At 42.2% G+C, this 13,805-nt stretch overlaps 1 protein-coding gene across 6 annotated transcripts in view; it reads right to left on the bottom strand.

Annotated features, from left to right (window-relative positions):
• Positions 1 to 11,562, bottom strand: part of ARMC2 (armadillo repeat containing 2) — a 97,945-nt gene extending 86,383 nt beyond the window's left edge. Inside the window, exons 1-3 of one of the 6 annotated variants that reach the window (XM_001916466.6) lie at positions 11,406 to 11,562; positions 5,216 to 5,476; positions 4,683 to 4,755 (exon numbers count right to left, since the gene is read on the bottom strand). In XM_001916466.6, the coding sequence (XP_001916501.4) occupies positions 4,683 to 4,755; positions 5,216 to 5,433 (291 nt within the window). In that variant the 5' untranslated portion in view covers positions 5,434 to 5,476; positions 11,406 to 11,562. Of the gene's footprint in view, positions 1 to 4,682; positions 4,756 to 5,215; positions 5,477 to 11,125 lie in introns of all 6 variants that reach the window. The other 5 variants (XM_014734450.3, XM_014734440.3, XM_070225360.1 and 2 more) reach the window with 5 other exon arrangements.
• Positions 11,563 to 13,805: the final 2,243 nt, after the last annotated feature.

The following is a 13,805-nucleotide window of genomic DNA, read 5'->3' as shown; positions in this document are numbered from 1 at the left end:
TTGGTTTTTTTTGACTCCTCACCCCTGACAACCACCAACCTGTTCTCTGTATCTACGAGTTCAGTTTTATTTCTTCAGATTTCACACGTAAGTGAGATCATACAGCATTTGTATGTACCTGACATTTCACAAGCATAATGCCCTCGAGGTTCATGCATGTTGTCACAAATGGCAGGATTTCCTTCTTTTTAACGGCTGAATAATATTCCATTGCCTATAGAAACACCATATTTTCTTTATCCATTCCTCTGTTGATGGACACATACATTGTTTCTATGTCTTGGCTATTGTGAATAATGCTGCAGTGAACATGGGGGAGCATATATCTCTTCCAGTTAGTGTTTTCATTTCCTTTGGATAAATACCCAGAAGTGGAATTGTTGGAAAAGGAATTATTAAAAGGCAAACTAGCTGGAGAAAGTGTGCAAGATCCAAAAAGTGCTAAAATTCAATTGGTTAGGTCTTCACAAATCCTTTCAACAAGGGTGTCCCGTAACTATCAGATACCCCAGCCCCACCCTCAGCCATCTCCTCTGTCCACTCCGTCTCCCTTCACTCTTATTTCCCCTTATCTCTTCCCTTTGTCAGTTTAGTGGTTACCAGAGTCAAAGGGCTCTTTGTGAAGTGGAAAGGAGGAAGGAAGGTGGAAGGGCAGGCAGTGTGAGGCCACTTTCAGAATTTTTTGACTGGGAGCTCCAAATTTTAATTACTGTTTAAAATGGAATATACTTAAGATCCTTACATAATCCACTAACAAAAAAATTTCAAACTAAAGGAGTTATTTTATTTAACATGTGGATATCTTAGCCTACTTTTACTTTGCACATAGCACCCAACCATCTACACTAAAGACATTTAATTGCAATGACCCTAAACAGAGGCAACTGCCAACATTATCTTTGCCTAACACCTAATCCTGTAGTCCAAGAATTCCACCAGTTTGATAAGGACCAGGGATATTTTAGAAATAGAGTTTTTAGAAAAGAGTAGGCCCAAATTGAGTGAGTCTCAAAAGACTACAGCAGTATTAAAAATGATTCATAGGAGTCAAATGACAGAATCATAGAATAGAGAGCCATTCTACAACAAGGTAGACCCATTGGGCTGCCAAACAAGGGGCTCTCTTGCTGTAGCTGGCTCAAAACCCAAGTGGTTTCCAAGGTTGTAGGTGCAAGAAGCCATGTGTCAACCACAGCTGACAAATTAGTCACTGCTTATTGGTTTTTGCATACTATTTTGGAATCTTATTTTTGTCATCTGTAACATAAGAACAAGTATAATTTTCCTTGGAGAGGCATTTTGTTGAGTACTTTAAGAATATAAGTTACATTTTGAGACGATTGGGGTCATTTGGACATGGACTACACATGAAATGATACCACCGAGTAATGCTAATTTTCTGAGCTATAATGAGAGTATTGTTATATAGGAGACTGTCTTTTTCATTTGAGATGCACACTTAAACTTTTATGGATGAAGTCTTATAAGGTCTGTGACTTACTTTCAAATAGCTCATCAAAAACATACACACACACACAAACATGCACACACATATACAGTAATAAAAACTGAGAAGTAGCTTGACTGCAAGCCCAATTCCCTGAAAGTCTAAGGAACTGGCATCACTAGGTACTTGTGGTAGCAGGGAAATAAGGGAAGAGGTGCCTAAAATGAGGATTGGCTGAAAGTCTGTGTAACTCCTTCCCTTCCAGCTCCACGAGGTCAGACTGCTGAACCCAGGAACAGATGGGAAGTTGTTCTCTACAGGGGGTAAAACAGAGGGTCTCTGAATCAGGCTAACCAGGCACAGTGGAGGGTGAGGGCATGTATTGTAGACATAGATATTAACTGAATATTTACATATTGAATGCTAGGCTTTCCTACCTCCTTCCTGTACCTGGCTTCTGGTAGTTAGCAACCAGCCTTTATGCTCCAGGCAAGAGCTTGGAATATACTCCCATAGAGAATTGACTACCTTACAAGGAAAGCCCCAAAGATAGTGCCATTGGGGCTTTCACAAACAGAACAGCTCAGCCAGACCTGCTAAATGTAGATGTGGGTAGGTATCACCTATGGGTTGACCAACCCATTCCACATGCTTCCACTCTCAAATAGGAACAGCCAAACAAGCAGCATGAGCTATCAGAGGAGAGCCTCTGATATGAAAAGCAGAGTCCAAAACAAACATAAAAATGTGACAGAGACACAGAGGGAAGACCATGTAAAGACACAGGGAGAAGATGGTCATCTACAAGCCAAGGAGAAAGGCCTCAGAAGAAACCAACCTTGCTGACACCTTGATCTTGGATGTATCTTCAGAACTGTGAGAAAATAATTTCTGTTGTTTAAGCTACACACACACATACACAAGCAACAGAGATTTTAAAGGGAGGAGAAAACAATTAAAAAGCAAAACTATCATTCATATACGCAGATAAGATGCTACAACCGTGAAACAAGAACAGAATACTACATCTAAAAAAAGATAATTTAGAGGGGGGAAAGCTTTTGAAAACTAAAAATATGATAGCGGAAATAAAAAGAACTCAATGAAGGATTAGAAAGTCTCTTCCAAAAAAAAGATGGGAAATAGAAAAAGAGAAAATAAGAAAATAGAAGTGCCAATCCAGGGGATCCTACACCTGAATAGTAAATTCCAGAAGGAGCAAACAGAACAAAAAAGAGGGTGAGACACATCAAAATAATTCAAGGACATTTCCCAGAGCCAAAGGGCATGAGATTCCACATTGAAAATGCCCAGGTGATGGATGAAAGTGGACTAAGACAAAGGCACATTATCATGAAATTTCAGAACACTGGGAACAAAGAGAAAAATCCTACAAACTTCCAGAGAGAAAAACAGCACTCAAGGTCTCAAATAATTTATTTCCCATATACCCCTTCTCAAGAAGCTGTTGGAGGGAATACTCCACAAAAACAAGAGTAAATCAAGAAATAGAAGGACTGGGGCCAGCCCCACGGCGTAGTGATTGGGTCTGGTGTGCTCTGCTTCAGCAGCCCCGGTTCACAGGTTCAGATCCTGGGCATGAACTTACACTACTCATCAAGCCATGCTGTGGCAGCGACCCACATACAAAATAGAGGACGACTAGCACAGATGTTAGCTCAGGGATAATCTTCCTCAAGCAAAAAAAAAAAAAAAAAGAAATTGAAGGACTTAGCCAGCCCTGATGGCCTAGTGGTTAAAGTTTGGTGCTCTTACCACTTTGGCAGCCCGGGTTCAGTTCCCAGATGCGGAACCACACTTCTCGTCTGTCAGTAGCCATGCTGTGGTGGCTCACATAGAAGAATGAGAAGGACTTACAATCAGAATATACAACTATGTACTGGGGCTTTGGGGAGGAAAAAAAAAGGAAGATTCACAACAGGTGTTAGCTCAGGGTAAATCTTTCCCAGCCAAAAAAAAAGAGAGAAGGGCTTAGAATACAGGAAACAGGAAAGCTGGCACAAGAGGAAGAAGTGAGCTATAGGCCAGATGCCTAGGGCGAGTGATCCAAGAGAGAGTGTGGAAAGTTCTCCAAAGAGATGAATCAATAGAATACCTCATGTGCCTGAATATATGAAGGCGATTTAGACCACTGGGGAAGAGTTTGGGATTTAAATAGTAATAATACAAAACTAAAAAAGCAAGACAATTATTAACACCAGGGAAAACAAAAAGTTGTACAGGGAAGGAGAAGTAATCAGCATTAGTCATCACTAGTTCAAGGCTCAGCTGGAAATAGGGTTTATATGATCATAGACGGAGAAAAAGGATCTGACCAAAATCGTAATGTATCTATATTAGGAGCAGCAGTGGGGACAGAAAGGGTGAATGCCTTGTGAGGAAGCGTAGAGATAAGAGTTAAATCCTCATCTTTCTTAGTGGGAAGTCATTAGACAATTCCTCAAACTCATAAGTCAGAGAGTAGCGAGACGCTGTGTTTTTAGAAATTTGAATGTAAATGCCAAAAGGATGTGCCAAGAGAGTTTAAAATGAGAGCCCCTAGGGAGGGGAGAATGAAAAATAAGGTGACAGGAGACTGCTGGCGGTTTTTTTGTAACAAATCTTTGACTCTTTATGTACAGGTATATAAATTTATTTGTATATATAACTACTAAAAGTAATATGTGCAGGGCCGGCCCGGTGGCGCAGCAGCTAAGTTCGCACGTTCCGCTTCGGTGGCCCAGGGTTTGTCCGTTCGGATCCCAGGTGCGGACATGGCACTGCTTGGCACGCCATGGTGTGTCAGGCGTCCCACATATAAAGTAGAGGAAAATGATCACAGATGTTGGCTCAGGGCCAGTCTTCCTCAGCAAAAAGAGGAGGATTGGCAGCAGATGTTAGCTCAGGGCTAATCTTCCTCAAAAAAATAAAATTTAAAAAAATATATGTGCATAACTCTTTTTAAAAGAACAAAAAAAATTATTGTGAAACATTCTGTTTGCCAATTCACTAACTATTTCTAAAATTCTTCTTTATTATCAAACTACAGGTAAATAATAATGTGTTTCATTTGATACCAACCATTATATTTGAAAAAGTATAAAAGAATTTGCTTTTGTATTAAATTATCAGTACATTAGGTCCATGCGATCATTTTCAGCACATATACATGCTGATTCCAAGCATTTTTGGCCAGTTCCATGTCACAGCACTCGTGGAAACGTAAAGTACTCACAAGCTCTAGTGGACTGAGACGTGCGCCAGAGAAGGGTCTGGAATCAGATGACTCAAAACTGGCCGCGTGGAGGCTAGCACAGGAGATGGGACAGAAACATTAGTTTGTGAAGAATCATTTCTTTTATTTCTAGTATATGTTAGTTTACTCTAGCCCCAAAACAAGGAAAAGCATTCAATGCAAACGTCTTGAGAAAGAAGCAATTTTAAAAAATCATAGTACTTAAAACATTTTATTAATATCTTTTCATTGCTTTTAGTAGGATTAAAAAATATTGAATAATGAAAAGAAGAAATGTACACAGTGATCTCTTTAAAGCTTTGCTCATATTGCTTTATAAAGTTGATATGACAACCACCATTAACCATTTCGAACCAAAGCAACTTCTTGGGCCCAAGAAGTTGGAATTATCTTTAGCAATCTTGAACAGATACAAGAGGTCAAACTTAATCGCAGAAGTCAAACTTAAAAAAAGCCACTATCCGTACCTAGAATTAAGGGAAAATGTCATCTGGAAGAGAAATGTCACCTACCTGAAGCAGGAAGGAGGCCTACCTTCTGGTGTCCTCGAAGACGCAGGTCCAAATAGTTTTCTTTGGTCTTCCCGTGGTGTGAATGGCCTTTGGGCCCTAACTGTTCTCAAGGCATTTCGAGCTTCACTTATGATTTCTGCACTGGTCTTCTGCTTGGACACTGAAGGTCGATAGAACGGCCCCAGCTTTTCTAACTTTTTATCATTTGGAGACAGCATCTTCCCTTTTAAAGTAAAATGTTCTTCAGGTAGACACCACACCCTACAAACATACAGTACAAAATATCAACTGTTTTCATCCAGTAGTTTAGAAAGGAATGCTTAAACCCATCCATATGTGCTTAAACTCTTCCTCTACTCTCAACCTGAAAAAAGTCACAAACAATTTTTAATTAAAAATCTACCAGGCAGTTACAGTTGGAAGATCAGAATGGGAGAAGAGCTTTCAAAAATATAGGTTGATGTGCACAGTTATGCCTACGGGAATCCATGCGATTGAGGAAAATGTGCAGGAAAGAGATCCAGAATGAAAGCGAAACCTGGAGGGAAAGAGGATAAATGACAAAAGAGCACAGACTAGAAAGAGAAAATCATCTCATATTCACCAATCTATTAAAAAAACACTGAAGTGGTTCTGTTCAGATGTTCACTAATGTTTCCTTTTCGTTTCCACTGCCCCCCACACAAAATGCTAGTATAAGGTTAAATTTAGACAGATGGGGCCTATTTCCAAACTATATTTTCTTTTACAAACGTAGTTTGTAAACTCAGAGAAAGGTTCAGCCTCACATTTACCCACGATAATATTTGAATGAATTAATTTAAATCACCTTCAATTTGAGATAGTATCCTAGATGAATAGATACCAAATATTAGTATCAAATTATCCTTTCCCAGGCTGCCTCCCTCAGTTAAAGAGTTGAAGTCATGCACAAGGGCCAAGAGAATGCCGATCCTTCTTAAACTTTTTTTTTTAAGTATGCTTTTTTGGGGGCAGGGGGTGGTGAGGAAGCTTGGCCCTGAGTTTACATCTGTTGCCAATCTTCCCCTCTTTCTTCTTCCCTCCCCATAGCCCCAGTACATAGCTGTATATGCCAGTTGTAAATCCTTCCAGTTCTTCTATGTGGGATGGTGTCACAGCATGGCTTGACGAGTGGTGTGTAGGTCCACACCCAGGATCCGAACTGGCGACCTCCGGGCCACCACCTAAGCAGAGTGTGCAAACTTAACCACTACGCCACCGGGCTAGCCCCTGCAGATCCTTCTTAAACACTGGCGTGTTCCATGGGGGCCTAGTTAACTTGGCAAGACACCTCTGACGGCTCTAAACTTTACAATAGTTGAGATTTTAAAAACTTAATTCTAATTAGTATATGATATTAGGTGTTCATAATAGAAACCCTCTCATCCCTGAAAATGTTGTATCTCTAGGGAGAGAGATATGGAAATTATTCATATATTTCAGCTGCTCGATTTTAGAATAACTTCGGAGAAAAAGAAAAAAATTTTTGTGACATATGCCCAAGGAAACTAACAGACTGTATTTCCATAAGCAGAATCAACAGGTGATTCCTTAGACAAATAAAGAGGATTCGCTATACTGTGAGTCTAGACATCAAGTTGTTACATAACATCAGATAACAGGACATGTCTTTAGTTCCATCCAGGGCCCACCTAAGAGTTTTTGAGGAAAAGGAAAAGGGTATGATGAAAACTACAAAGAATATGCCATTCCTCTCACAGGGAGAGGCCATGTGTTTAGGTAAAACAGTAAAAAATTACTAGATAAGCAATCCTATTCTGGGAATTTTTGATATAGGAGTTTGAATTTAAGCAAGGTCTCCAGAATCATGTACATTAAAACAACCAACAAAAACTGGCCAGGGCTAGTACATTTAACTTCTAATATAGGATATGAGATGATTGGCTCTTTATTAAAAATATTCAGTGCTAATTATTACAAATATGGATAAAGTATTTTATACATATACATTATTTCTGGATGCATAATAATATAAATCCAGTCCCACAACATCTAACTTAAGTGTTCATGACAGGTTGGTCGGTTTGCTTGTTTTTAAAAGGCCCATTGCAGTAAGAAATTATGTCACTTAGTGAGAATTTTCAGTACAATGAACAAAAATTTCCTCCAGAGCCCAAATCAGGTGTGCGACTCCTTCAGCTCCACATGGCACTAATGAGTCTAGCAATGTCCAAACGTGATCTGGCAAACCTAATAAGGACTAGAGAAAGTGCTTTGGATGAGTAAGAATGGATCATCATTCCTGACTAAGGCTCTCCCTGGCTGTATTTTAGTTTGCATTGAAAACTATACTCTTTCATAGAGTAACAAAGCAGAAACATTTCTTTAGATCAAATTCTAAGAATTCTGTAAATTATTTGAGTAGACAGGAATTTAGATTGATCAGATACTGGTGGAAACAATGTTCATACTGGGCTTAAAAATATTTTCATTTGTAAATTATTTATTTATTTTTTTGGTGAGGAGGATTGGCCCTGAGCTAACATCTGTTGCCAATCTTCCTCTTTTTGCTTGAGGAAGATTGTTGCTGAGCTAAGATCTGTATGTCTGTAAATTCATACCACAAATTCTAACATGATTTTCTCTCTCCGTTTTGCTCTCTCTTCCCCTCGAATCTCACTTTAACAGTTATACTGAGAGAAATTATTTCAATGATGTAAGATCTGCACAATCTATTATTATTAATATTAATACATTATTAACTAAATCAAACATGGAAATGTTCAATAATACAAGTGAACTGAGTTTGAAGTGGGTTTTTGGTGGGGGGTGGAAGGATTTTTTTGCTTTGTATTTGTTAAATTACAAATTCTTAATACAGATGGTTTTTGCCAACTTAAAACACACTCACTCCCACAACTAGAAGGACCTGCAACTAAGATATACAACTATGTACCAGGGGGGATTTGGGGAGATAAAGCAGAAAAAAAAAAAACACTCAGAATTTGAAAGTTTGCCTATGTATGGTAAACTATACCTGAACTATAATATGATAGTTTCACAGAAATTTTAACTTTACAAAAATTCTCCTGACAACTGGAATGAATCTCTTCAGCCAGCAGTGACTGACTGTCTTCTCCGTGCACAGCCCTCTGCTTGGATCTCTGGGAACACAGACAGGAATAAACCCTGTCTTCACTCAAGACCCAGAAGGACCACTAATACTGGTTAAACACTTACTTTAGTACCAAGCGCTGTGCTAAGTGAGTACTCTCAAGTACATCATCTCAGTTAATCCCCACAACACTTTTGTGAGGTAGATAGAGTCTTAAGGAATAGCAAAAAACAAAACAAAAAACTATGACATACGCCAAGAGATCATATTCAAACTATTACCCACCAGATGGGGTGGTGGGAGGAAGGCACTCAGAGGACTGGGGGCTGCAGCTACTTACACACCAATACAGAGACCTGCCAGTATTTTCACAACCAGAACAGCCTTCTTGGTGTGTCCCAGCTGAGTATCAGCCCTGCTTGCACCCAAATGATTTTAATACAAGGCAGAAACTGATGGGGGCAATAAATACAGCAAACTATCATGTGATTACAAAAGAGGAAGAGATTTCTGATTGGGAGAAGGTGTCAGGTAGACTTCCTGGAGGAGGTGATGCTTCAGCTGGGTTCTGGAAAATGTGCTCAATTTGAGCAAGTGGCAATGGCTGACATTGGGGCTGGCGTGGAGAAGGAACTTCCAGCAAGGTCAAAGAGAGAGCCAAGGCAGAGCGTCAAGAACATAGAGGGTATGGCTGGACATGAAGATCTGGAAATGAAGACTAGAGCTGGACCAGAGAGAGCACTGAATGGTAGGTCAAGAAATTAAATAAAAGCTAATGAGCAAATAAAGAGATTTTGAGGCATGACGTGATCTGGCAGGGATGGGCAGGATGGAAAGGAGGGAAAGGTCAGAAGCCACGAAATCAGGCAGTTCTTATAAAATCGCCCAGCTAACCATTTTGTTGGGCATGCTTTGTCCACCCTCCCAGCCTCAGTTAGGTGTCCCTTCCTGGTACTGCACAAGGCCCCCAGTTCTCTGTCACTACACCCTCCCAGCGTGTTAGAATTGCCTGTGTACCTACTGTTGCCCCATCGGACTCTGAGCCCCAGTGCTTGAAGTGAGGCACGGCCAAAGGTCAACACTTCCATAACCGGACTCCATTTTCTAATACAGACCTGACCTAGGAAATATCCAGACCAAGGCTGCATGGCTTCTCAAATTGGAGACATTTGTTACAGAGGAATAGGAAAGCATATTGGACTTTATTCAAATGGCATTTGACTCTTGATGCCATGTGGTAGTATGAGATCAAATTTAGCCCCGTTGCCCTTCTTGCCTTTGCTTCACGTTGCCTGGCATGGAGTAAGACTTGATAAAAGTGGTGTTGATCAGCGGATGAAGTACTGAAAGTCTGAGATATAGGAGTGAAGGTGAAATAGAGGTAAGAAGAGAAATGAGAATGAGCATCACGCACCAAGAACGCAAGAACCAACAAGATTTGGCATCTGAGAGGACAGGAAGGGGCCAGAGGTGACAAGGGGTATGCAAACTTGTGGGGGGGGGACGACAAGAGGGCAAGGGGATCTTTTAAAAGAAAACAGGAAGAGAAGTGGCCTTCAAAGGGAAAGGAGAAAGCGCTGAGTTCTGTCTTGCATCATTGTCCTGAGTTTATGACGTCCACAGGACTCTTAGAAGATGAACACTACTGGCAGTAGGAAATTTGAAACTGGAGACCTTCTTAAACAAAATATTTCTTATTGGTTAGGAGAAAGTTTCAAGTCATCATTTAGGTTTTACTTAAAGACCTGTCTTTATCTTTGCTGCAGCAGAGCCTTCCTGATCAATGCAACCCTGCACTATCAGGATGTTTGCAAGAGGGGAAAGACTGGCCATCGTCATACTCTTTTCCCTGCAAATCAAATACTCAAGACCCTTACTACGATTTTGAATTACTTTTGTGTCAATATGAACATCCAAAGAGGCAGTGGTTAAGTGCTTAGATGCTGGAGTAAGGGTTCAAATCCTTTGACAATTCGCAGCCATGTAACCTTGGGAAAGTTTTCTAACATCTCTACGCCTCAGTTTCCTCATCTGTAAAATGTGTGTAGTAAAAGTAATTGCCTCATAGAATTGCTTTGAGAATTAAATGACATAATTCATGTAATGGCTTTAGCATGGTGCCTGGCCCTTAAAAAAAGGTTAAGCGCTGTTCAAGCGCCATTTGATAAAAAGATACAACAAAACTTTCTCCCATGAATAAAAACTGCATTAGCAAACTGCAAAAGAAAGGGAATGACATTTGCTCAGTGTTTTCAGACATTTTATAAGCTTTAAAATTTAATTTTATTGTATTTTATTGAATATCAGCTATGCCAAATCAACAACTAATTAGAGTTTTATAGATTCACATAATAGGATACAAATAGACAGTGCTACTTGCTTTCCTACCAAATTAAAGTAATTCTAAATCAGGGTGAAATGGAAGACCTGCTGTAATACTCGTGGGAACGAATGATAGAAGGCATTATAGGTACATACAATATATTTTAATGCATATTGTTACACATACACTTATTCATCTATTGAGGTTCTATCTGTTGCCTAGAAGAGCCCAGGTACCATGTGTGACCTTGGCCAGGTCACTGTTTGCCTAGAAATCCCCTTAGTTTACCACTCTTCATTCAACAAATATTACTGGGCTTCTATTAAGCACCACGCAATTGTCTAAATGCTCAGTGTATAGAAATAAGGACAGCCATGGCCCCACCCCGAGAGCATGCACAGGGCACTCTCATCGCCTCTCTCCCCCATCCGTAGACAGAGAGGCGGACGACAGCAGGAGGGGTCCCTGGTGAACCGGAGGGACGCCTCACCTCTCGCGCGGAGAGCGGCTCCCCCACTCCCGACAACGCCCCCTCCTCCAAGGTCCAGGCCTGGGCAGAGCGCAGCAGCATCATCACCCTGACCGCCCGCCTGCCCGCCCGCTCCGCCCGGCAGGCCAGCGTCTCCATGGTAACCGTACACAAACTACCTACCCGGGCAGCCCGGGACGCCAGCCTGCAGAGCCAGGTCGCAGCTAGGTGGGCGGAGCAGGACAGGGAATGGGTTGGGAGTGGGCGCAGGGAAGGGGGCTTCCGGCCAGACCCAAAGCACCTGTGATTAGCGCTGGAGACAGGGAGCGCGGAGCCTCAGCTCATCCTCCAGCCTTCCCGAGGCAGCCGCAGGAGCGATGGAGCAGGCGGGGCGGGGCGGGGCGGGCAAGGAAGTCTCCCGGCGCCGCTCGGCCACTGGGCCTGCGCGGATCTCCCACGCATGCGTAGAAATGCTGGGACCTGGGCGCCGGCAGGCGGGGCAGTGGGAGGAGCCTGGGCGAGGGCTGGAGGACCCGAGTGCGAACCGGTGATGCGAGAGGCAGGGCGAGGTGTCAACATGGAAGAGCCGGGGTGGGAAGACATCTACTTTTATATTAACAATTTAGCGAACCACATCTGTTGAGCCTCTGTGAGACCTCAGCGACTCTATTGAATAATAAGCTGGACAGCAGTTTAGTGCTTAGAGGTAAGAGTCAGGATTTGCTGGTTCAAGTTGCGGCTCTGTATCATCTGGAGCTAATTGCTTAACCTGTCAGTTTCCTCAGCTGTAAATTGGTCGGAAATAGTACCTAGCGAGGTCTTGTGAAGATTGAATGAGAAAGTAGATTTAAAATGCGATGGACGTGACAATCAACAAATGTTAAACTGTTGCTATTATGAAGCCCGTGCATTTGTGCGGCACTTTAGAGTTTCCAAAGGGTATTTCACTGTATATTATCTTTTTGAGTGTCCCTGGCACTTTGAGGTAGCCGCCTGGCGTCCCCATCGACAGGAGACAAAATAGGAGCCCCGCGTCTAGTGAGTGACCGCGGTTGATTCAAGTGAGGCCTCCTATGAGCCACCATTTTTTGTTCTTACTGCGTCATCACGGTTGATTGGCAAAAAGGACCCCGTTTATATGTTTCTGCTTTAAATTCTGTTCTATTAGGCCGTTCAGCAACACTTTACAGTGTTAAACACAAGTGAGACCATAATCACTCTTCATTCAGGTTTCCACCACGTTTTATAAATATGGAGATTTTTCAGCTGAAGTGTTGTTGCCAACATTGAAAAATGCCACAGCCCTTGGTGCTAAGTATCTTGTAAAGAATAATTAAATTGAAAATATTTTTGAGCACATACTATGTGTAAGGCATCATGCTAGGTGGGAAAGAGTACTAACCTGAACTAAAGGAATGTAAGTATTCTTCAAGTACCCAACAGGATTTCGCACATAACAGACAATGAATACTTATTAGCTGATGGGATAATGTTAGGGTCTGAAACAAAAGTATTTGTGTTCTTCAGGGTTGAAATCTTTTCCAGTGACAATATGAATTGTCATATCATCAAGTCTCTTTTATGGCCACTGGACTCCATTGTGCAAAGGGATCTTTGCCCATTTAATATAAAACCAAGACTAGTATTTTGAATTCACAACTTGTGAGATGTGATCAAAATGCAACTTTATTTTTGTCTCTCACTGCCATTTTAAAATATAGTCAGTGTTGGTTCTCTTCCCCAACCCCTGGATGGTTGGGTAGGGTCCTTATATTTTCTGCTTATTTTTAGATAACTGATACTCCTATAGTAACTAAGTCTCAACCACAGCTTCATTCCAAAATTATAACATTGGGCACAAGATATAAACAAATGCATCAAACTTCACCTGAAAGTAAGGGTCTGTCCCCCTCTCCCGTGTCAGACTTAAGGTCTGTAGTTGACGTTCCCAGCAGGGATGCGTGTGGCCTAGGCTCACCGCTCCCCCACTCGCTAGAGGCTATTTAAGACCCTACCTGGTGGAGGTGGGCAGGAGTGGGGAGAGGAGACACCAGGAGTCGGAGCGCTTCTTCTTGGAGTTGATTGGCTTTGAGCGTGCTGGGCCTGGCCTAGGCTTAAAGCAGTTCATGGGGGTTGTTCCTGGGTCCTTCAGAGATTCTGGAAATGGAGCCCTGTCTCCCAGGGACTCTTTGGGGGCATGCAGCACTGTTCCACTGAGAGCTTGCAATTTCTTCCCTGCCCCTAGAAATCCAGCATTCACTCCAGCCCCTTTAGATGGGTCCCAAGATGACCCCACCTCTAGTCCAAGGGAAACCCCACACATCTCTTGCTCCAGTGACTCTGAGAGTGCAGGCCCATCCCGGTGCAGCCCCCTCCATGCTGTCACAGATGCAGCTTTAGCTTTCCTGGGTCAAGCCCACTGGACCCCCTACCTGCAGTGTCTGGCTGGCCCCCCTGCGAAGCCCCTCTCTCTCACTGGCTTTGAGACCAAGGAGGTGGCACCATCACACTCCTCTCCAAAGAAATTTCCTCACGCATCCTCCCCCTCTGCTCTCTCACTCCTTGTTTTTAGCCTAAGCCTGACCCCTAGGTCCAGGGAGTCTGTATGTTTCTTTGTAACTTTCCCTATGGAGACTGCCTCACCTTCACTTTGAAATGGATGATTATACAGTTGCCATCTCAGTTGAAACTTCAGTTTAAA

The sequence above is a fragment of the Equus caballus genome, chromosome 10, assembly GCF_041296265.1.
Source record: "Equus caballus isolate H_3958 breed thoroughbred chromosome 10, TB-T2T, whole genome shotgun sequence".
NCBI lineage: Eukaryota > Metazoa > Chordata > Mammalia > Perissodactyla > Equidae > Equus > Equus caballus.
Note: the sequence above shows the minus strand (reverse complement) of the source record. Positions and strands in the feature narration are given on the sequence as shown.